Here is a 23,080-nt window from a genome sequence, read left to right as displayed (position 1 = left end):
GCCCTGACCAATGTGAAGTAGATGGGCGGGCTTCGATGAATTGAGAGAGATGAGATGATGTCAGTGTCCAACGTCCCTGCTACGCGAGAAAACGTGACTGCGCGACTCGCCAGCTTTCCCCGCAATTCTTACCCTTGCCTCTCACCCCCACGACGAATACCTTTTCCGCCCATTGCCTGCAACAATGGCAGACGACAAGCCCACCGAGTACGTCACGTTGGTGTCTAACGACGGCTACGAATTCAAGCTGTTGCGTTCTGCAGCATGCATAGCAGGAACAATCAAGAAGGCGCTGGATCCTATGTGTACGCCTTGCAACCTCAGGATCATGTACCACAGTGGACCCTGCAGCGACTAATGATACCCTTCAGCTGGCTTCCGGGAAAATGCACAGAATCGCGTCGATCTACCGACCATCAAGTACGTCTGGATATTCGTCTCCGCGCCCCGCATGTGCTGCCTCAATAGGCTCACGCCACTGAAGGCGAAAGATACTTGATGAGCTTTAACTAACCATCAGTCAGTGGCGTTGTACTAGAGAAGGTTTGTGAGTACCTTTATTACAACCAGAAGCATGCGGAGAGCAAAGACGTCTCGGATATGGATATACCGCCTGAGCTGTGCTTGGAGCTGCTGATTGCTGCTGATTATCTCGATGGTACGACCATATACATGACAGCAAGGACCTGTACTAATGATTGTAGTTTGAATATTGGACTATGTACTTCACTACATCCATTACATAAGCAACGTGCTGTAAGAATATATGCGCTCGAGCATACGACTACCACACTCGAAGACTACGTCAGTCAGGTGGTATGATGAGGGATGTATGGCGGGTAGTCGAAGTCTCGCCAGACATAGCGGCTTGCCAACAGAAGTATTCAGTGCCAATTCTGACGAACGCCGATCAATTTGTTAAACAAGAATACTCTGTGTTTCCACATTCCCTACGCCTCTTTACTGAATCTTACTGTTGAGGTATTATATGGCGAAGTAGACAGTCACAACTACCTGTTTTACTGCCGAATTGAACTCCATGTCTTCTCACCAAGTTGCATAGCATTATGTATGAAATCCTGCGCTACAATGCGGCCAAGATACTTCCATTCCCTCAACCCCAACTCATATAGACTCAATTTCCATGCCCCATAAACCACGATCAGCGACACCGACATCCTCAGCATCCTCCTTATTCTCATCCTAACCAATCCTTCATGTGTGTACTCAATATTCCAATCACTCCACTTGGCAAACAGGCAACGATACCAAAAGAAGACTTGCGAGTAGGGATACACAGTCGAGTTCCAGCCATTGTCGGTAAAATACCAGCTCGAACACCCGCTATTCCAGACGGTATTGTCGACCGCACGCTGCACCTGGGCCGTGTACGCCTTTTCGGTCTCGGGATTGACGTCGAAAGTGCGGGCGTCATGGGTGAGGATTAGACGGATGAAGTTGATGGAGTAATTGACCATGTCTAGTAACGTCAGTAAAGAAAAAAATCCACCTCAGTTTAGCTCGACGATTTGTAGAGAAGAGAGGGGTTATAGAGCAACGGGTAGCAAGACTTACTTTCACTCGCCATAAGTACACTGGAATGCCCAGTCACAGTATTGGGTCCGAATATCATCATAAAATTCGGGAACCCGTCCACAGCCGTGCCCTGATACGCCTGGGCGCCTCCCCTCTCCTCCATGGCCTCGACAATATCCTTTCCCTCTTTACCAATGACTTTAAGCGGATGCAACCATCGCGTTGTGTCGAAACCGTCGGCATGAACGATGATATCAGCAGGGATCTCGCGTTCAGGATAGTCTGCCTTCTTTGCATTCGCCGGGTACGATGCACCTAGTCCGACAACGACGCCCGTCTCAGTAATTCTACTCAGAGGCTGTGTCCGTAAGCTCTATGCTAGGATAATTCAGCCTACTCAACCAGTACTGATTGTAGATACGGCGTTTACATCCCACACCGTAGTCCAGCGTCAGTGTGTCCCAGTATTTCCTCGGTGCAGTCTTCCGCGTGTGGTCGAGGAGCCAGTCCTAGTATTTCGCGCGCATGGCCAGCGAGAAGGGGCTGTTGGGGAAAATTTGGAAGAAGTTTTTTTTCGAGGTTGTAGAAGATGGTGAAGTGGATGGTTTGTTGGAGGGCCGGTATGGTGCGCATTAGCCAGGGCGCGTTTGCGCTCCACCACTTGTCGCCGCTGGGAGGTGGAATGGCGGCGACGACCCAGGGTGGTGATCGCATGATTTGGGTTACGGATTTGACTTTGTAAGGGGGGTGAGGGAGCGGAGGCACGACTTGTGTGCTGATGCATCCTGATCCTATCACTACGATGTTTTTGTCTGTAAGATTGGCTGTGTTGTCCCATCGTGCAGAGTGAAAGATTTTGCCTTTGAAGGTTTTGATGCCTTTGATGTTTTTGGGAAAGGCTTTGGGCTCCACTAGGCCGCCCACACAGCTCAGTACTACTTTTGCTTTTACGACTTGCGTCTCGGCATATACTGCCTGCTTGCCCTTTTCTTGCACTATTTTCATGGGGTCTTTGGATGAGATGTCACCCATGCCTGCGACTAGGCGGCACAGAGTGACTTCCCATAGGGCTTCGTTGTCTAGCCATCTACAGCTCTGGATGTCGGTGTTGAGCTCGAATTTCTCGGTGACTTGATATTTCTCGCACACATCGTTGTAGTACTGGACGATTTCCTTGCCGGGTGGGTGAAAGGAACTCCAGTTAGAGTTTTGGGCAAAGGAGAAGGAGTTGAATATTGCGGGTATGTCACTGTGTAGTATCAGTGTTGGGGGATACTTTCTTTCTTACAGTCATAAATGATGTAGTATAGTGTGAGAATTTGTAATGTTTTCTCTTTAATGCAAATATGGGTATGGAGATATACCAAGAAACATCAGGATACCGATTGATCCACCAAGTCCCTCCAATTCCAGTCTGGCGGCCAAAGACGCGCAACTGATCGAATCCGAGTTGGGCTTTCAATTGACATGCTGCAGCGATGCCGGACGCTCTAGCGCCGACAATAATAGAAGGGTAGTATGTATAGGGATTTTTTTCATACCCGTTTACCCTTTTTATTGACTCGGTGATCATGTTGGCGTCTTCACAGAGTGAGGATCAAAATGCAGGGTGGAGGGCGGGGAAGAGGTGAGGCAATGTACAGGAATAAAAAAAGGATAAAGCAGTACCAAACTCGATCAGATCCAAATCTAGGAGTATCTCTGAGAATGAAAGGTATGGTTCATGTTTACGTATTCAGCGCCAGTGGCCGAACAATAGCTAATCGTTCGACGCGCAATTTTAGCGATGAGCGTTGTTGTGATTGCAATCCTTTGCCCCGGTGCTCTTCCTGTGCCATGCCCCACCACGGATATGAACAAAGAATAGGTAATTCAGGATCCAATAACGACATCAACCACCAAGGGCAAGGCTATTGGTCGAGGGTACTGTCACTACCATTGCACCCTGACCCAGCGATGACAGGGCAATGATGCCCACTTTACCCACACCATGAGATAATCTTGTGCAAAGGGAACGTCAAAAATGAATCTCAGATATCTCTTTGCACGTAAGGGTGCTGCACACTCGCAATGTGTATCATTCGGCACCAGGCCGTTAGACAATGGCGGTGCAAGATGTCACGTGGCTACGCGGATGTGGCACGGGCTGCGCGAGCCTTGGCCGCTCGCGAACCTGACCTCATAGTTTGGTTGGAGCCTCAACCTACACGCTCTCCACAAAACTCGAGTGGAACGAGCTCGACGCTCCTGAAATTATCATGAGCAGGCCTTGAACGGAATATTTTGGTCCTTTGAGCCTCTGGTCAGGACCCACATCAACGCCATGAATACCATCGATGGCTCAGACCGTCATATAAAGACGGAAGAAGGCAAGGCGATTTGGACAAGGACCAGCAAATTCACCACTAACAGCACTCAGCCCCTCCACCCTCGCTGCTAGCCATTGTACTTGACACAAACCCACATGCCTGGGCACACTTGTCCTCGACACTCTCGCTCTCGACTGCTCTGGCCAACATTCTCGTCTTCATCAACGCGCACTTGGCATCTGGAAATATGAACGAGGTAGCCGTCATAGCATCGCACTCGCACAAGACCACCTTCCTCTATCCGTCGCCTGTAGCGCCGCAAACCCAGTCACGCAATGGCACTGCAAATGGCGATGTGGAAATGAATGGGACTGGGGATGATAAAGGCCAACATACGGCTGAGAGTGCGAACAAATACCGGCCATTCGCTGTGGTGGAGAGCACGATACTGCAGAACTTTGTCAAGCTGCTGAACGAGACCAAAGAAAGTCATCTGGAAGCAACGCCCACGACACTCATTGGCGGTGCCCTCTCGCTGGCGCTTACGCACATCAACAAGCAGACTATTTTACATGCTCCCACCGCTGCCTCAGCTGAGAGCGCCTCTCTGGCAGCGCTGGCCGACTCGGAGAACACCCATGTTGACCGCGTGTCGCTCACATCTCGCATCCTCATCGTATCCGTGTCTGGCGATCTGGCCAACCAATACATACCCGTCATGAACTCGATCTTTGCTGCACAGAGGAAGCGGATACCTATAGATATTCTGAAGCTGGCTGGTGATACAGTCCTGCTGCAGCAGGCCAGTGATGCGACTGGGGGAGTGTACATGAAGCCAGAGCGTCCAGAGGGTTTGCTTCAGTATCTGATGATGGCCTTCTTACCTGACGTAACGGCAAGAGCTAGCTTAGTAGTGCCCAGCGCCGGTGGTGTTGATTTCCGTGCCGCATGCTTCTGTCATCGCAAAGTTGTTGATATTGGCTTTGTCTGCAGTGTGTGCTTAAGCAGTAAGATGAACCTTCTTTGTCTACCCCGCCCACAGATGCCCTAACACCGCATAGTTTTCTGTAGCCCGGATCTCCCGGGTAATCTCTGCCTAACGTGTGGTTCCTATCTATCGCTACGAAGCGCGATGACCAACCCGCCAGCCCTGATCCCACGGAAGAAGAAAAAGAAGAAGAAGGCGGGGATCGACTCTGGAACACCAGGGGCGAACACTCCGGTAGGATCAGGGACACCTGCGCATCCCTGAAGTGCGAACCTTGTTGCTGGAATGCGTACTGCTATCACATGTCGTGATCTGGTTCGACATTGCCTCGCTGGGCCTGTGCGTACAGCTACGAGAATTTCCGGGCCGTGGGGCGGGTCAGTTCCGCTGAAATATGCGAATTCGGCCGTTCATGGGGAAAGTGGGATGCTTGGCTGGCGGGCAGATTAGGCTGCCAGGTAGGCTTTGGTAAAAGGATCAGAAAATAGGCCTATGGATAAGGCGGAGAGGGTATAGGGTGGACTTGATTTGACGCATAAGAACCGATGGTCTTGGTTGAGGTGCTCATTTGAAGCTAAGGGCTGCATGCTCGGCAAACATGCACATAACATGAGTAAGGCGTTGGGTGCGGGTCCAGCAACCTCTCTGTGGTTGTTTTGATTTGTGGTTGGTTGTTAACGACATGGCCATGGATTGCTCTGTTTGCAGCTAGACGAGCGGACACGATTGGTTAGGCTGTGTACATTAAGGAGCAGCTCGCGAAGAAATGTTGAAACAATGCTCATCAAGGCTCAGGATATGATGGGCCGCGTAGGTTGCTCGAAGTGTCTATCCGTAACGGCCTCGTTTCGACAAGTCAACAGCCTCAGCCTCTGGCCCCGATAGCCTATCTAACAATAGCCACCTACGTACGCCGGTTAGGTATGTAAATATACAAGGTGATAGTTGAAGATGTCAAGTAGCCAGTGGCAGGCGGATGCCAGGGATAGGCGAGCGGTAGGCGCAAGAAAAAAGGAAAAGAGGGCTTATGCAGAGCGGGATGATTGGGGAAGACGAGGCGAGCAGAGCACCCAGCAGCATGGTATGATTGACAAGCCGGCAGCGCTACCGATGGATGCGGACAGCAGAAACATGTATTAGATGGCCCTCCAAGGGGCTGCTGCTGCATGATGCTCGAATGAACCTGCATAGTGCGCGGCGCAGTGGTTGTGGCGATGCGAGATGTCGGAGAGATAAGGACGTGGGTGGTCGCATCACTACTTGGGCACACCTTCTTCTTCTCTCTACAGAGCGCGTCGTGACCGGAAATTGGGAGTTTCCCAGACAAGCAAAGAGGGTGGGAAGCGGATGATGCGCAGCCATGAAAAGCGCAGTCTCCTTTTATGCAAAGATGCAGCATGAACAAACGAGGATGGGTGTCGCGTTGAGTAGTTGCGCAAGGAACGATGTGCTGCATGGTGGGTATCTCTGATCGCCGCCGTATCTAGGCTAAGGTGGGCGTGTGCCCCATCATAGCACGCCTCGACGCCCGGATACGCACAACAGGGGGGGCCTCGACAGCCTGCGTAGCCCGCCTGGCCTATCAGCCCTATTCACGTTATCACTACCCTTGCTCCAGCTGCTCTCCCAAGCTCTGAGCAATGGCTTTGCATCATTATGCTGATAGCAGAGAGGCCTGTGTCGACCCGCACACTCGGTCTCATACCCTCGACTGGGCGAGGATGAGTGAGACGGAAGGATTCGCGAGCCAGAGTACTTACGTGGAAATGGGAACAAAGATGATGAAGAAGAATAGCACGAGATTAAAACAAAAACTCACGCCACTCGAGCCAGTGGTTGCCACCAAACAAGCCATCGTTCCCAGGCCGTCGACCCAGAAGCTGTCAAAAACCGACTCTGTGACATCCCGCACGTATGGTTCAAGCCAAAAGGGTCCGTGGGGTCGGCCGTGTGTGCCAATGTGGGCGGCACCCTGCAGCTTTGGCTTGCCAGTCGAGCGAGGTGCTTTTGCTTTTGCTTTACGACCCGCCCCCCCGTGGCGGATATTGGCTGACAAGCAATGGGGTACCGCACAAAGTGTCTGTGTGTCCCCCCATCCTATCCCACCCTCCCAATCCCGCACACTAGCTATCAAGGCCAGATCCCAGGACCACCCGCTAAAGCGTCCCTCTGATTGACCTGCAACTTGCATCCGGAAACGGGCGGTCCTGGACGAGAGAGCTTTGATCCATAATATCATTCCTTCTACATATACCTACTCCATCCATATAAGCCCAACCAAGAAAAAAAACGGCCTTTCGCACGTAAACCCCTTGGCCTCGCATGCGCGTACATTCTTATTGTAGTATACATTCCCAAACTACAGAACCTTGGCCGCCAGCTTGACCCATATACCGCCGTTTCCAACCCTCCGATCCCAGTTTGCGCCCCGGCTTCTTCTCTTTTCTCACCTGCATATCCTTCGCGCGTTTCAAGGGATCGCAGTGTTGTTGTTGTTTTTTTGCTTTATTTTTGCTTTCTCGGGGCTTAAAAAACCCCAATCGAGGCCCGATCGCCAAGGAATACGAGGGCAGAAGAATCCCTGGAGGGTGTAGCGATATCCACCAAACCCAAAGCCCGCTCCACCTCACCTCCATCTTTCTTTTCCCTTTTTGTTTACCCTCGGGAAAGGCACCTCTTCCACATCCCGAATTCCCTATCTTGATCAGCCATCTTCTTTTTTGGAATTTCCATTAAAAAAGACACATTGTGATCTTTCTTAAAAATAGCTACTTTTGGCTGCTTGGAAGAACCGTCTCACGAATAAATCCCGGACCTCCCTTGGAACGCGAAAAGGACTCAAAGCTGTAGGGGAAAGAAAGAATCTTTAAAGAATAGCGGTTTAAGAAAACTAAGAGAGAAAGAGCGTGGTTGTTGTGCGCCTGACTGTGGTTACAAAACGACAAAATCATGGAGCCAGTCACGTCGGGATTGGACCCCACGGTTCCTCTCGAGACGTTTGCCAACGCCAGTATCCCTACCGGCGGCGACTCACGGTTGTACAACCTCAATGTCTTCTACAATGTGAGTTTGCTTCTATTTGGAAATCCCCCCAATAAAAGAGAAACAAAAACCTCGGAAATTGGGAGGGGGAGGTGGAGGTGTTCCCGAAAGTTTGGAGTTTCTAGTTGTGGGGAGAAGAACGCGGGGCTAATTCAAAGTGTCAACTATTGTAGCCCGGCGATATCGCATGGATGATTACTTCGACCGCACTCGTGCTACTTATGATTCCGGGCGTAGGGTTAGTATTTTCCCCCAGTTTCCTCTTTTTACCTCCCCATCCAAGCCAATTATCCAACCAAATGATATATGCAACAAGAGTAAAACATAGAAAATTAACAACTAACAACCAAAAACAGCTTCTTCTACTCCGGCCTTGCACGCCGAAAATCCGCCTTGTCCCTGCTATGGCTCTCCATCATGGCGACAGCCGTCGTCTCCTTCCAATGGTTCTTCTGGGGCTACTCGCTCGCCTTCTCGCACAAAGCCGGTCGCTACATCGGCACGCTCGACAACTTTGGTCTCATGAACGTTCTCGGCGCCCCTTCAGTCGGTAGCCCGCGTATCCCCGATTTACTCTTTGCCGTGTACCAAGGCATGTTTGCTGCCATCACGTACGTTCTTCCTCCCAAAACACCTCAGGTTACGAGAAGAGAAGAAAAATAAAATGCTAAATGGATGTGTTATTTTAGTGTCGCCCTCGCAGTAGGCGCCGTCGCAGAACGCGGCCGCATGCTCCCCTGCATCATCTACATGTTCATCTGGACAACCGTCATCTACGACCCCATCGCCTGCTGGACCTGGAACCCCTCGGGCTGGGTCTTCAACCTCGGCGGTCTCGACTTCGCCGGCGGAACCCCCGTGCATATCGCTTCTGGCTGCGCCGCTCTAGGCTACTCGTACATGCTTGGCAAGCGCAGCGGGCACGGCACCCAGGAGCTCAACTATCGCCCGCACAATGTCACGCATATTGTGATTGGCACGGTGTTCCTGTGGGTTGGCTGGTTTGGGTTCAATGCGGGGTCCGCGTTGTCTGCTAATCTGCGGGCTATTATGGCTGCTGTATGCACGAATTTGGCGGCATGTGTTGGCGGCATTACTTGGTGTTTGGTTGACTACCGTCTCGAGCGCAAGTGGTCCACGGTTGGCTTCTGCTCTGGCGTCATTGCAGGACTCGTCTGCATTACCCCTGGTTCTGGATACGTGCCTGCCTGGGCCGCTGTTGTCTTTGGTGTCTGCGGCGGTATCGCTTGCAACTACGCCACCAAGCTCAAGTACTTCTTGCGCTGTGACGATGCTCTGGATATTTTTGCCGTCCACGGCGTCGGTGGCTTCATTGGAAACATCCTGACTGCCTTTTTCGCTACGTAAGTCCTTCGTCTTCTCTCCTCCTTCTTCATCTCTCATTTTCTTTAACGCTAACAATCTTAATCAGCGACTACATCGCCCACCTCGACGGCTATACCGTCATCAAAGGCGGCTGGCTAAACCAGCACTGGATCCAACTCGGCTACCAACTCGCAGACTCCTTCGCCGGCGGCGCCTACTCCTTCATCGGCACCTGCCTCATCCTCGGCATCCTGGATTTCCTCGGCCGCTACATCCCCGCCCTGCGCCTCCGCGCAACAGAAGAAGAAGAGGCCGCTGGTATTGACGACGTTGAAATCGGAGAGTTTGCTGTACGTTCCCCTTTTCCCTTTGGCTTTTCACTCCCCCCCCCCTTCTTCCCCAAGGTTATGTCAGAGTGATTTTTTGCTAACAACATATCCCACATAGTACGACTACGTCGAGCTCACCCGCGAAATCAAAGTCCCAGACGATGACGACGATGATCGCGAGGACGATATCATGGACGAAGGCGTCTCAATGCAGGGTCTTGAGGGCCGGGGCGCCGGAATGCCCATGTCTAGTCATCACCACGAGAAGAATCAGGGTTCGGTTGATTCGTCAAATCAGCAACTTGCAGAGTGGGCGCATGGGCATTGAGTTCCCCCCCCCCCTTTTTTTCCTCTTCCTCTGTCTCTTGTCTCGATTTGATCCTTTCTATGCCTGATTGGGGGTTTTTTTTTCGTGTAGAAATTTTATGGCTTGTCATATACCACTTCTTATTGTTTTTCTCTCTCTTCTTCTTCTTTTTCTACGTAAATGGTATACGTCCCCGTTGTGTGTATCTTTTGATATGTGATATGCTTAGTATGTAGCAAAGTTGAATACGCATGTAATGTCTTTGTTCTTTTTTTGGTTTTTGGCTTCCTGCTTCTTATGCGAGGGAGATCTCGCGTGATAAAGACTCGAATGTAGGTGTGTTTAGCTAGAAGGGACTTGGCAAATAAGATGATGCTCAACTTCATATTTTGTTGAAGAACGTGTGTGTGTGTCTACATACGTTGTGCTGATCAATTTGGCATGCTTTTTATCCTTCTAAATGTCTAGTAGTTACCCAAGACTAACCTGAGAGGTTCATCAAGATGGCACCTCATCTTACGTGCCACAACACTTTCTCCAAGCACGGAATAATAACAATAATGCCAGTGATTCATTGTCTATCTTTCGTCTTACTTTTCGTCCTCCCCACCCTCATGCTTTCGATCCCCAGAATCCAGTCATCAAAAAACAAAAGCACCAGTGACGCAAAAAAAAAACTGTTCTTCGTTTACGCGCACACATGCATACCCCAAACCCCACCCATCTCATATCATCATAACCGCAAAAAGATAAAAATAAAAAGGAGAGGGAAGCGAAAAGAAGAAACAAAATAAAATGAGGATTTCCCTTTAAACCTGGGCTAAGCCCCAACTCCATAACCGACATGATTATCGCATCCCATCCCATCCACACCCACAGCACAATCGAAAAGGGCCTTGAGGGGAGTCTTTTTCTGCCCCTATCTGTTCAAGCAGGGTTGTCGCTTGTTTTAATTAGACACACAACCATAGTGACCCTCCCCATTCAGAGTTTTGCCCACCTCATAGAAGACCAAAAAGTTTGGGCGGTGCACACAAAAAAAGCGCTTCTCGCCTGACAAAAAAGAAGCATCTAACCCGCTGCCGCTGCAACACCATTTGTATCCATGGGACTGCCTCCTGCTGCAGCATTTGAGCCATTCGTCGGCCGTCTTCGTGTTCGAATAGCCTTCTTTCTTCGGTCTGCCGGTGTGCCCTTGCCTCCCTCTGCTACGTCAACCATGTTGAGATCGTCGTCGTCCGGCCTGTCAGCATCTTCGTCATGTTCCTCCCAGTACCTTCTCGTCTCATCGAGCTCTGTCACATCTGCAGGTCGCATCCGTAACCACTTCATCCTAGGTCCTGAGCGTGCGCGTTCACTGACTCGGAAGCCGTAGATTCGTGGCTCGTATATGCTGCCCGTGCCAAGGCCGGGTGCGAGGTTGTGCGGCGCGACGCCGTTTATCGAAGTAACGTTGGAAGGCGTCGTGTTTCGTGACTTGCCATCTGCGCTTTGCGATTGTAATTGCTGTAGGGCGTCAATAGTATTGGACGTATTGTTGCGAAGCCCGCCTCCAATATCGAGGTCGGTAAAAGTCATAAAGAAGAGTGAGGGAAAGGTGGTGCCGAAGAAGGCACCATCGACAGTCTGGAAGCGCGAGTTGGGTGGGGTGTATACGTCCAAGCAGGAGGGGCAGTACAGCTTGACCGTCTCGTGGCCAGGGCTGTCATTGAGGCCGACGGGCAGAACCTTGCAGGAGTTGCAGTTTACGCGTGGGCATGTGCCAAAGTGCTGAAGCTCGTACTTCTCGGCCATCTGTTGTATGCCCGGTCGTGACGTGATGTAGCGTTGATGTATGAGTCCGTAGAGTAGCTCCGCAGAGCTTTCTATGACGCTGAGGTCAGACGCTATTCGGAGATGCCTTCGGTCGCCTGCGCGCCGGTAACCTGGAGGCCTCTCATCGCCCAGTACCTCGTCTTCCTCGTCCTCTTCCTCTTCCTCTTCGTCCTCATCCTCGTCGTCCTCAGGCTCGACATCCAGGATCATCTCCAGTGCCTCCTTGTACATGGGCACTTGCGATTGGAGGCCTGTCAGATTAAAGTCATCCTCGATGAAGTCTTCCGAGACCTCTGCAAAGTATTCGTGACCCAGCAGTCCGCAAAAGGACGCGATCCACGACTCGGTGACCTGCGAAGAAGACGACATGGTGGTGGTCGTGTGTATAAGCCAGTACCTCTATCTAGGCTTGGCTGGTGCTGCTACGCGCAGTCGCAACAAGCGGGTGCGTATGACGGGACGAGGGGCTCGAAAATGCGAATGTGGGGGTAAGGGCCTGTTGTAGGTACAAGAACCAAGAGTGTGTCGGCGTCAAAACGCTGGTATAAGGCAAGGGATGTGTATGGCGTCGGAATCTGCGCTTGCAGTCTTGGTTATCGCATGCGTGTTCGTGTTGGGGAGTTCGACAAGGAGGGCGTCGGGGGAGGTTGTGATGCAGTTGAAGCTGGGTGGGGGAGGGGTCGAATGAGCGCGAGACTCTACGCAAGGAGCGGTCTAGTTCCCCAGGCGCTGCTTGCGGTGTGCGACTTATCGGTGCAGTCGATCCCTTGGACACCCCAGGTGCATGAGTGAAGCCGTGGTTTGGCAGGTCGAGATTGATGGCTGCCCTGGCCGCCCGAGCTTAGCGATAGACCACGTGATCTCCCACAAGCCCTCCGCCCTTGTTTCACCGCCTGTCACGCAGCCACTTTCTTGAGCGATTGGAAGAAGATGAAAGTCATATTATTGTAGGAATTTCTAAAGATGAGCTAGGCTAAGTCCTCAGAACAAATCCCTCATGATACGCGCCAACTCGTCGTTCTCTTGCCCAAACCCATTCACAAACTCTCCATTGCCGTTTGCAATGTCATTCGACGAACCCCCAAATCCCTGTAGATTGAAAATCCCGCCAGCCGCCTCAAATAGAGTCGTGAGGTCACTCGCCATTCCGTGCGGCGTATCCAGCATGGTGCCATTACGGCCATTGGAGAACAGTGCTAGTTCATCCATCGAGTGGCCTGCTAAACCTGCCATGGCCACTGCAGCAGATGAGTGTGCGTCTTGAATTTCCTCGTTGCGTACGGCAAGCCCGAGACGCGGCCCAACTTCCTTGATCGTCTTGATCGTCTTCCATAACCGCCTCGAGATGTACGAGTTTGACGAGAGACCTCGCACAAGGTCGATGGCCATGTAAAACTCGTCTCGGCATTCTTGGTTAAATTCGACCGGCGCGTGAGCCACAGCAAGAAAGAGGACTGCAAGTGCTGACACGAGGAAGTAGTTAAACGTTATCTGTTGACTTTTGTAAATATCAGATGTCTGGTTGAGGTATGTCAGTATCCGGATCGTGTCCTTGGCCACTTTAACAACAATATGTGCGAATTCCAAATTCTCCATGATGGTGGCTGCTGTGTGCAAGACTGGTCTGTATATGAGAATTCGCATCTGGTTTGCCCGAAGGTACAGTACCACTTGGAGTCGCTGGATTAGACGCGTTGGTGTCTCCACTTGTCTGCCACTGTCCGGATGCACAAACCTCAAGGAATCCGGAATGCTGCGATGCCAATTCAGGACTTGAAAATCAAGGAAAGATATATCTTCCTTGTTAATCTTGTCCTGCTGGCCCACATCAGTGATCGACTTCCACACTTTCGAACTAATTATTGAGTACGAGATCATTGCGTGGAGATATTGACCAGACTCGTGAGACGATGGCTCCTGGTTGGGTCAGATTCTGAAATACATACAGACAGCTGAGCATGACTTACAGGCTTGGGAACATTGTCAATGTCCGCATCTTGCAAGGCGAATGGCATTCCGGTCCCAAAGCTCCAGCGACGATCGAGAACGTAGATGGTCCAAAACATGCGGATTGCCGATGCTTGATCCTCAGGATTGGGATATAAGGTCGCATACGTGTCCCGGCGATGCAAGCCCAATTCAAGACATTGCCGTGAAGCCAACCCACATATTCGCCAGGCCAGCCCTTCTTCGTCGTGGTGAAAGTGATACATGGCCTACATTTGTGAGCATGGCTGAAGACTGTACGAGAACTTTGACTTACAACAAGGACTAGTAGGTTTATGTTATGCAGACTAGCAGGCTCAGACAGAGATTTTTCAACCATATTATGTACGTTTGTGAAGAGCTTCTCCGCCAATGGATCCTTCCCCCTACCTTCGATTACGAGGGTCGTTGCAAGGACTAACTTGAGTGTACTGATCTGCTCATCCATCATTGCGTCTGAGCCAGGAAGAGCACGTTGCATGAAACCCGATCTAGTGGCGGCCTCTATAAAAGTGAATAGCATTTCAGTATAGTGCATCAACTTATCCATATCCAGAATTGGGTACATGGCGGCTACTTCGTCACGCCAAACATGGACCAGGCGTAGAGCGTCGCTCTTTGAGAGGGCCCATATCGGGTCTTTGTCGGCGTGAAATGATCGTTTAGGCTGCATAGCGTTGGCTGCAGGAGGCGATTCTTCTGGTGTCTCTTCGCGCGTCAAGAGATCCTCGTCGTCTTCCTCTTCGCCTGGATTGATGCCCATGGTTTTGAGACTCGATCTTGCAACGCTGACGTTGAATGCGTTTGACGTTGGCCCATGAAAGCGACGGTGTTTGTTCGACGATTTGGACTGCGATCGCGGAGGATGAGGAGGCAGCATAGGCGTCTGCTGGTAGTCCTGGGTGAAGGGGGTGCCCATGGAGCCATTGCTGTGGATTTCGACTTGGCCTCGGAGGGCGCTGATATTGTGGAACAGATCGTCTACTTGTTGCTGGAGCGAGTTGATATGCGCTGACATCTGCTTGAACCTCGGATATGTTAGTCGCGTCGTGTTTTCGGTTGCGATAAGGCGATTTACTTACTCTTCGCTCTCTTTGAAGTTGTTGCAGCAGTTGGGCGAGTACTGGCAGTCGAGGTTGAGGTTCCCGCAGCGCTGGCAGGGCGTTTGGCCGTTGCATTTGATCTTCCGGCGTTTGCACTCATTGCAGGCAATGGAGATGTAGCGATTGCGCTTCGCCCTGGGCTGGGCTGGCGCATCTTCGCTCTTCCGCTTCACATTGTTGTTGGCGTCTTGCAACGGGCTGATGGCGTCGCTCGGGTTGGACTTGTCGACAGGCGTCGTGGAGGTCATGGTTAATTCCGCGCGCGCGCCAGTTCCGCCACAACAAGTGGGCACAAGTGAGGCAAGAGGTCTGGAGTCGCGGTCGGTGTCTCCGGTCCGCCCTTGTGCGGACAGAGCTCCGGCTGACTGCTCCGGCTGGAATGTCATGCATTCTACTTTCGTTTCACCACTCAATTACTACATTTTTTGAACAATGTCCTCTATACAATAGTACATTCCGAATGCTTCTATCTAACCTCTGTGTCTGCTTCAATCATCATCTAACCCAAACTCTCGCCCAACGGCATCCGTCAGCTTCGACAACATGCCGAAAACTTCACCATCATGTCTGGCGACCTTGGTTGCCTTGATTAATAGCGGATACAACCTGTGTATATGCTTGCGGTGTTTCGACTTCACTCCTGGCGCATCGGGCATGGCTTGCGGCTCGCATTGCAGCTTGTGCAACTCCTCAAGTACGAAGAGCAACTCGCGTCTCTGCGACTCGGGCGCAGGCATACGACCCCGCAAAGGGTGATCGGCTATGTACGTCTTGAGCGGGAGTGCACACCGTAGAATGAGATATGGGGCTGCTGCTTGCGCCAACTTGACTCGTTCGGGACTACTATCGTGCACAGCAACGAGACTGAATAACTCAGAGAGACACGAATAGCCCATGTTCGGTCGCCATGTACATTCAAGCTCGGCTGTTTGTCCTAGACGAACCTTGTAGAGCTCTTCGAGTGGCGCTCCCATCATGTCCGGTAGTTCTCCAGATAACGGGCTATGTATCAGTGACGTTGCAAAGAGATTGCGGGCATAAGACCGCCTAAGGCTGTCCGGAAGCGACGCAGAACCAAGAGGAAGGACAATAATCTCGCGGAGCTGTTTGAAAGACGTAATGTCAAGCACCTCATCTTTCTCGAGTGATATGGGTGCATCTGATGATAGCTGCGCTCGAGTGATGTAGTGAGCTATATCTACCAGATTGGCCCAGATCTCTTGGTCCGAGCCAAGATGCGACAATGCCGGCTTGATGATAGCTATGCTTGTCGATGTAGCCTTTTGCCATAAGGTTGGTGCTTTGCCTTCGCGTTGCCACACATACTTTTCTTGTACAGGTCGCGCCAAACTACTTAAAGCACGAGCAAAAGCATCATTCTTATACATCTCTTCCTGATCGATGTGCTTGATAATCGTGTCTTGCAACAGCGTCATGGATGCTTTTGATAGCGCAACAAATGTCGGCCCGCGTCTTCCAGGAGACTTGTCTTGTGAAGTGTAAGGCAGTGTTATGAACCGGCCCAACAACTCAATCAGATACGACGAAATCTCGGGACCGTCGGTCTTGACTATCGATAAACACTCCAGAACCCGGCTCTGGAGCACAGTCGTGCTGTCCACATCAGAAGAGTAGGCGACTTCGTCGGAATTGACAACACAGGCCTCAAGATTGCCAAGCATAGAAGGCAATTCTGCAGCAAGTGGTCCATCTGCAAGACGATAGATGGCTTTGAAAGCATCTGCGTAGGCTACAAATGCTTCTTGGTTGTCTTCCTCGCCGTCTTGTTGCCACGTGTCTTGGGAAGGGAAATAGCTCCTCCACACCCCAGCCGTTTTGAGCAAAGGGTCTATACTCCATATATGGTTATTTTCAGACTGGGAAAGAACACCTGTAATGGTGTCGAAGACCGATGCTCCTAGAGCATGTGAACGGTACTCAAAATACTGCTGTAAGAGACTGAGTAGCTCGGACCATGCGTCCCCAAGCTGAGATGCATCCAGTTTATCCATATAAGTGGTGTTTAGAATGCTTACAGTCTGAAGCACGGCTTTTGTTGTTTGCCCCCAGTCTTTTAGCAAATCATTCTGTGGTGACTGATTCCGGATCTCGCGCTGTACCTCCAAATTCGCCTTTACCATACCAAACAGTATTGTACGGAGACAGAGTAGCCATACATTCGATGATAATTGGTCGGAGCAGTTCTCAAATATCCTCTGGATCGTTTGAATTGCAGAATTCCGTACCTCAACACGTTCGTCGACGGTGATTGAAGAAAGGTTCAATAGAACCTGGAGCCACAGGGCCGAAGTTGCTCCATTCTGTGAGTGACTAGAAACGGCGAGTTTGGTGTCATCAGTCTCCCCAACGATCTCTGGCAGTGAAGACAGGTCAGCCTTCGATTGCAAGTAGTCTGACACATTCCAAAAGAAGGTGATAGCCTGCATAATGTTAGAAGTGGAGCAAATGCACGTGTAGTTAACCCACAGTTAGAGACATGTTCAAGTCTTCTTGCTGGGAACACAGCCTGCGCAGGAGCTCTAATAGTGTGGATAGACAAACATCTGGAACTGCAGTCATAAAATCCGAACATATAAGGCTGACCGTTGCAAAGGCAGATCGGGCAAGAGATCTCGAAATAACTTCTGGAGCGTTCTCCAACCGCTTATCGACTTGAGGCCTCTCGTTCTCGTGCTTTTGTTCTTGAAAAGAGGACTGGTCCGGTACAAATACACTCATCAAGCTCTCGATGACGGACGCCCATCCAGCAACTAGTGACTCGCCGCATTGCTCAATCACACTTTTGAGTGCTTCGAGAGCAACTTGGTGAACCCGCATGTCGGCATCACTAATGGTCTCTTTGTTGGCTCCATCGTAGTGGTAGAGGTCTGCAATCTGTTTCTGTAGTGCAGTAAGTATGCGAGCCTGAATTTCCTCACGTTGTTCATCGGACATGGATAGCTCAGCAATGTCTCGAACAGTCCTTGCTAGAATGTCAGCGGCAAGCAGCCTTGTAGTTGTCGCTTTCCGGCTATCCGTAGAAAACTGTACAACTTCCTTGACAAGGATGTTCCATCCGCTTTCTGCAGGATCGTACTGGGCCAACCTGCTCTCATTCAAGGTTGCAAGCTCTCCAATCTTGTTCAAAGCAAATGCTGAGTCGCGGGGGTTTGTTTCGGTATTTAGAGAGATTCCGGAAACGCTACCAAGGCGCCGCTGATGCATAATCTGAGGACGATTAGAGGATGCGGGTGTCCTTTGACCACTCTCTGGGGTCACACCGTTCAGAAGGGAACACAAGGCTTGCAGCACTTCTGAAAATGACTCATTGGGGAAATCAACGGTGCTCTCAAACAGTCTGCGAGCTGCTGCCTGTACAGCTGATGTTTCTGCCTCCAGCTTCTCGGTACTCCCATCTCCGTGCCCAGGTCCAGACCCGCGGCTGCCTGTTTGACTTGTAAACGCCATGACCAAGTCGGCTACTTGTAGCGTCTCAAAAACGATCGACCAGGCGGAATTGAGGGTCGGTCCCAGCGCGATTGCCAGATTGAGCAAAGCCCTCAGACACAGCAGATTGCGAGGAGTTAAAGCAGGTATTGCTGACTCATTTTGGGGACCTCTATGTTTGTCTGCTGACATTGAAGAGCTTTGACTCACAAAGCTGTCTACGCTAAGTATGGCTTTGGCATTAGAGAAAACCCCAGGCTTGTCAACTGAAGCTGAAGTTGTGGGCGGTACATTTGCTAGCAACAGGTTTGATGGCACTGCTGCTTTGCCCAATGTTGTTAAAAATGCATCCCGTGGTGTCGAAAGCCTAAGAAGGCCAGCGACCTGAGTGATCTTTTGTATAGACCGAACCAGGGCACGGTAATAGTCGTTGTCAAGCGCGGCATTAAGAAAAGTCGAGCAGGTCGCAAGCACTGCGGGCCAGCATTCCGTAACCAAGCTCGTCGAAGTCTGCACAGAGGTGTAGGCGGAGTGTTCTGTGAGGTCAAGAGGATTTACAGGTATAGTTTTTTTGCGGAAAGATTGGGTTCGCGAAAGCCGATTGGAACCTTCATTTGGCAATACAGCTTCTGTATCAGGCTCGTTCGCGTCATCAGCTTTGTTCTTTCTCCGGGCTCGGCCTTCGTGGTGTACGGTCAGAGGAAGGACAAACTTGGCCAGACTCTCGGAAATGTTGGTGATGCATGTCAACACCAAACTATAGATATACGTGTCTGGTAGGACAGGCGGGTCGGATTTGTCAAGGTGTTCTATACAAGGAGTTTTGAGAGCGCTCCATTGTGTGCTGATTCCAAAAGGACGAGCACCGCTGCTACTGTCACTCACAGGGCCGCCTATGACGCCGGCCAGAGCACCTGCTTCAGCGACAGCATGGTCTGACAGCGCTAATTTTCCGTCTTCGGCCCCAACGACGGCTGTTGATTGCTGACCAAGGCCAATGAGTGCAGGCTTTTCGGCGGCAAGCCGTACGAAAGCCGCCAAATTATCACCAAAAACATTCTTCTTCTCGCTTTTCGCGTCAAATAGCGCATAGATGGCCAAAAGAAGCTTAGAATCGGCGTAGATACTGCGAAATACCTCTAAGCAGAGCGCTCTCTTCCATGCCTGAGAAGCCTCTGGATCAAGCATATGATTCAAAAGACCGAGTGCAATCTCGCATTCCGAGGGGAGTATGTCAAGATGATATCGAATAATCAGATGTAGTATCCGAATGATGCGCACAGTCACTGGAAATGATAGTCGGTCAGACAAAGAGCGAATGATGAGGGGCATGAGTTGGGCCCGCAAGATGTGTATTTGCTCTGGATGTGTCGTCATGATTTCGTTGTGATTTGACAGTACTGCCTCGATGAGCTCAAGTATTGAAGATGGTGGCAGCGAAGCGAATCGCATATACACGGGCTTTTCTCCTACGATCAGCGAAATGAGATCGGTAAACATCTACCCATGTTTAGCAAGATCAGACCAAAGTGGAGGCCATGCAAACCTTGTAAGCATCGTTCGCTGCTGGTCTGACTGATACGTGGCCATCGTCACCTTTTACCTCGGTCACGGTGGGGATTTCCAGTGCTTTCTCTTGACAAGAGGTCAGTACACGATAAACGGCTATAAAGATGGCTAGACCGTACCATCTTCGGAAGCGACTCTGTCATACACAACAATGACAAGCTGTTGCAATGTCGCAGCAGCTGTGTTGCTTACTGCAAAGTTCTTTGCGTTTTGTAAACTTGAGCATATTTGAAGGACAGATGAAAGAGAATCGCCCCGAATTTCCGCAGGGTAGTTTTGGAGTAAAGAGGGTAATGCTTGCAGTATCTTCAATTGGATGTCGTGGCCTAGTTACATCAGCTGAGCGCATAGGATTCCGGGAGTGGGCGAGCTCTACTTGATGATACCGACTCGCGAAATGCATCCAGGATTTCCGTCAGTCGCTCCCGTGGCAAAGCGCGTGAAACACTAAGTCTCTGCAGACACGAGACTCCAGTCGACGCGAATTTGGCATTGTGAGTACTGCAAGCAATCAAAAAAGGTGAGATGAAATGTGGACGACGGGACAAATCTTGAACGCGGTCAACATGTAATCAAGCGACGGGCAACAAACTAGCTCACCAGCTGAGAGCTGAGCCTCGGAGGTATTAGAGAGCGACTTAAGATCCTTGAGGGCTGCCTCTGCAGCATTTCGGAGTTCGGTATTCTTGCGCTTCGAGTCCTGGATGAGGTTCCCGAGTTCAGCTGCCAAAATTTGAGCCGTCATGCTATGCGAATGACCCGAAGCATCTGGGCGAACTGTGCTAGCAAAGGAGCGACTTTGAAATGCAGGATACGATTGTTGATGTAGTTTGGCCGACTATGAAAGGCAACGTATAGATGTCGCGTAGCGGACGTGGCCAAGCGATGGACCAATGCATGTGCTAGGTGGGACCCTGGTCGGCCGCAACCTCGTCATATCATCGGCACTAGTCGATCCCGACAAGCATCTTGAGACAAGCAGCAGAGCAATCAGCTGGTCACTCGATAGCCTTGCAGAGAATTGCGCCTGTCGATACACTGCTTGATAGAGACTTGCGCACGTCACCACCGGCCACTTCGAATCGTATCCTGCACCTTCACCCATAGCCACCGCCGACCATTACCCTACCTCTTGAGCGGGGTCCGTCCATCCCACTTCCTCACGCGCCACGCTTCACATCAGTACTCTCGCACCAGCACTGCAACAATGGGTGCCAAGGTTCCGCGCAACTTTCGTCTGCTGGAAGAGCTGGAGAAGGGTGAGAAGGGGCTTGGTGCTGGTACGGTAGACCTGCCACTTGGCCATGGAGAACGCATTGCTGAGAATAGACAGAGGCCTGCTCATATGGTCTGGATAACGGAGATGATCTGTTGATGTCAGACTGGAATGGCACCATACTAGGTCCACCCCATGTATGCATCTCTTCCTCCATGTACCCAGTCGCACGTTGACAAAGATTCCCAGAGCGTCCACGAGAACCGCATCTACAGCGTGTCGATCCACTGCGGCCCAGAGTACCCCGACGCACCCCCGGACATCAAGTTCACGTCCAAGATCAACCTGCCCTGCGTCAACCCTCAGAACGGAAAGGTAGGACCCTGCAAGCTGAGTAAGGAAGAACGCGTACTGACAAGGCTAGGTCGATCCCACAAAGCTGCCTTGCCTAGCCCAGTGGAAACGTGAGTTTACCATGGAGACTATCCTCATCGAGCTTCGAAGGTAAGCACAGTCACTATCAGACAAGTCCACCATTGACCATATAATGCATCAGATACATGGCGCTTCCCCAGAACAAGAAGCTCCCACAGCCTCCCGAGGGAACGACTTTCTAGCCGTGTTCACGAACACCAACTGTCCTGAGAAAGCAGTTCAAACAGACGTGTGACTGTATGCTAAATCTGAATGTACGACGAGACAAGGTGAAGGTGCATGGGACGGAGTTTTGGTCTGCCAGATGAACTCATAGTCTAGGCAATTGACCACGACTATGAATGATATACATATTTTCTTGATACATGGCTTCCCTTGCTCTATGTTTGCCCACTTATGTTAAGACCTGTGGCGTACTTATATGACTATACATTGCCACAACAAGCTGAAAAGACATGCACGTGATTTGTATCTCAAGTCGCCCTAGCGCTGAAATTAACAAGCAACTAAATAATGTAATATTACACAGGAAGTAGTGTTGAGTCACGGACTCTACTCGAGTATTGTGTACTGTAGAGCACTGCAAATCCGGCACGTGACCATGTGTCATACTAGTCGAAATATCTCGCGTCGCAACTCCGACCTGGAAACCTCCACCGCGAGCAATCCCCATGCATGCCCCGCTTCCTCGAGCCTAAAAAGTCAACACAACATCGTATAGCAGGTGAGACCATGGAAGGAATATATGTGCATAGATTCTGACATTTTGATCAGCAATTGCTCTTTACCGGGCCCTGCTTTTACGATGTTCGTCTACTCCCATCTCCGATGACGATCGCGTCTCCCTCCGCAACGCTGTGCGCAACAAGTTTCGACGGAACCGGAAGATACAAAGCCCGTACCAACTGGGGCTGAGTTTCAAGGCTGGCTATGAGGTGAACTTTTCTTTTTAGACATGCGTCTGTCCGCAATTGACAAGATGTAGACGTTGGACCATCTTGATGCCTCGACGGCGGGCGATGCAGCCAGCACGAGCATATTGACGCAAATGGTGGCTCAGCTACCACGCGCTCTGATACGCGCTCCTCCAATGAGAAGAACCGAAGATGCATCTTCCAAGGAACCCAAAGAACGACTCGCGTGTCTTCCTCCAGAGAAGGCTGTCTTGAATGTCCGCCCATACGCAAAGACCTCCGGCCCCCGCCATGTTCCTATAATGTCCTCCGCGAACGGAATCCCCTTCCTCCGCCTCACAAAACCTCAGCCTCCAGCTCTGAGCCGTGTTCTCCGTCAACGACTACAGCGCAAGATTCAGCTTTTCGACACAAAGGTGCTACTGAGCAATTGGTGGTTACCCATGTGCCAGCAGGAAGATGAGTGGGATGCGCTGATCAGTGCGCAATTGGAGACGCGCGAGGACGACGTCAAGTGGGCGGATGCGATTAGACAATCGGAGCGGGTAAATCAGGAAGCGCATGCAAGAGACATGCGCAAGGATAGGGAGATCACAAAGAAGATGCAGAATATTGTGGACTTGGAGATGAAGATGGCACTGGAGGAGGGAGAGACGATTGTGAGGGGAAGAAGAAGGCGCCCAATACAGGTGATCAAGCCAAAACTTTGATAGTATAGTTTGGCTATGCAACTATGTGCACTCGGTTTTTTACGGCGC

At 50.9% G+C, this 23,080-nt stretch overlaps 8 protein-coding genes across 8 annotated transcripts; 4 read left to right on the top strand and 4 right to left on the bottom strand.

Annotated features, from left to right (window-relative positions):
- Window positions 1–184: 184 nt before the first annotated feature.
- Window positions 185–709, top strand: COCCADRAFT_33194 (uncharacterized protein; the record flags this gene model as incomplete). The annotated part of the gene is made up of 4 exons (XM_007709884.1): window positions 185–305; window positions 372–420; window positions 525–658; window positions 705–709. 4 exons carry the CDS (start codon window positions 185–187, stop codon window positions 707–709), a joined length of 309 nt encoding a protein of 102 aa, XP_007708074.1.
- Window positions 710–1,019: 310 nt separating this feature from the next.
- Window positions 1,020–3,109, bottom strand: COCCADRAFT_33193 (uncharacterized protein; the record flags this gene model as incomplete). Its single annotated transcript, XM_007709883.1, has 4 exons — window positions 1,020–1,480; window positions 1,576–1,907; window positions 1,976–2,785; window positions 2,901–3,109. 4 exons carry the CDS (start codon window positions 3,107–3,109, stop codon window positions 1,020–1,022), a joined length of 1,812 nt encoding a protein of 603 aa, XP_007708073.1.
- A 750-nt stretch (window positions 3,110–3,859) lies between these two features.
- On the top strand, window positions 3,860–5,097 carry COCCADRAFT_33192 (uncharacterized protein; the record flags this gene model as incomplete). The annotated part of the gene is made up of 3 exons (XM_007709882.1): window positions 3,860–3,905; window positions 3,956–4,852; window positions 4,907–5,097. 3 exons carry the CDS (start codon window positions 3,860–3,862, stop codon window positions 5,095–5,097), a joined length of 1,134 nt encoding a protein of 377 aa, XP_007708072.1.
- Window positions 5,098–7,782: 2,685 nt separating this feature from the next.
- On the top strand, window positions 7,783–9,858 carry COCCADRAFT_22838 (uncharacterized protein; the record flags this gene model as incomplete). The annotated part of the gene is made up of 6 exons (XM_007709850.1): window positions 7,783–7,896; window positions 8,049–8,113; window positions 8,232–8,486; window positions 8,565–9,239; window positions 9,308–9,551; window positions 9,649–9,858. 6 exons carry the CDS (start codon window positions 7,783–7,785, stop codon window positions 9,856–9,858), a joined length of 1,563 nt encoding a protein of 520 aa, XP_007708040.1.
- A 1,050-nt stretch (window positions 9,859–10,908) lies between these two features.
- Window positions 10,909–12,021, bottom strand: COCCADRAFT_33190 (uncharacterized protein; the record flags this gene model as incomplete). The annotated part of the gene is made up of 1 exon (XM_007709881.1): window positions 10,909–12,021. One exon carries the CDS (start codon window positions 12,019–12,021, stop codon window positions 10,909–10,911), a length of 1,113 nt encoding a protein of 370 aa, XP_007708071.1.
- A 612-nt stretch (window positions 12,022–12,633) lies between these two features.
- COCCADRAFT_85149 (uncharacterized protein) lies at window positions 12,634–14,989 on the bottom strand (the record flags this gene model as incomplete). The annotated part of the gene is made up of 4 exons (XM_007709927.1): window positions 12,634–13,566; window positions 13,620–13,868; window positions 13,916–14,666; window positions 14,721–14,989. The coding sequence occupies 4 exons, from the start codon at window positions 14,987–14,989 to the stop codon at window positions 12,634–12,636; spliced, it is 2,202 nt and encodes a 733-aa protein (XP_007708117.1).
- Window positions 14,990–15,229: 240 nt separating this feature from the next.
- COCCADRAFT_22835 (uncharacterized protein) lies at window positions 15,230–21,063 on the bottom strand (the record flags this gene model as incomplete). Its single annotated transcript, XM_007709849.1, has 7 exons — window positions 15,230–17,182; window positions 17,229–19,688; window positions 19,735–19,823; window positions 19,877–19,916; window positions 19,950–20,083; window positions 20,358–20,595; window positions 20,944–21,063. The coding sequence occupies 7 exons, from the start codon at window positions 21,061–21,063 to the stop codon at window positions 15,230–15,232; spliced, it is 5,034 nt and encodes a 1,677-aa protein (XP_007708039.1).
- A 1,020-nt stretch (window positions 21,064–22,083) lies between these two features.
- COCCADRAFT_1523 (uncharacterized protein) lies at window positions 22,084–23,032 on the top strand (the record flags this gene model as incomplete). The annotated part of the gene is made up of 3 exons (XM_007709832.1): window positions 22,084–22,132; window positions 22,183–22,343; window positions 22,394–23,032. 3 exons carry the CDS (start codon window positions 22,084–22,086, stop codon window positions 23,030–23,032), a joined length of 849 nt encoding a protein of 282 aa, XP_007708022.1.
- Between the last annotated feature and the right edge of the window lie 48 nt (window positions 23,033–23,080).

This window comes from Bipolaris zeicola (assembly GCF_000523435.1).
Source record: "Bipolaris zeicola 26-R-13 unplaced genomic scaffold scaffold_12, whole genome shotgun sequence".
Classification (NCBI taxonomy): domain Eukaryota; kingdom Fungi; phylum Ascomycota; class Dothideomycetes; order Pleosporales; family Pleosporaceae; genus Bipolaris; species Bipolaris zeicola.
This window is presented reverse-complemented; position numbering and strand designations above follow the sequence as displayed.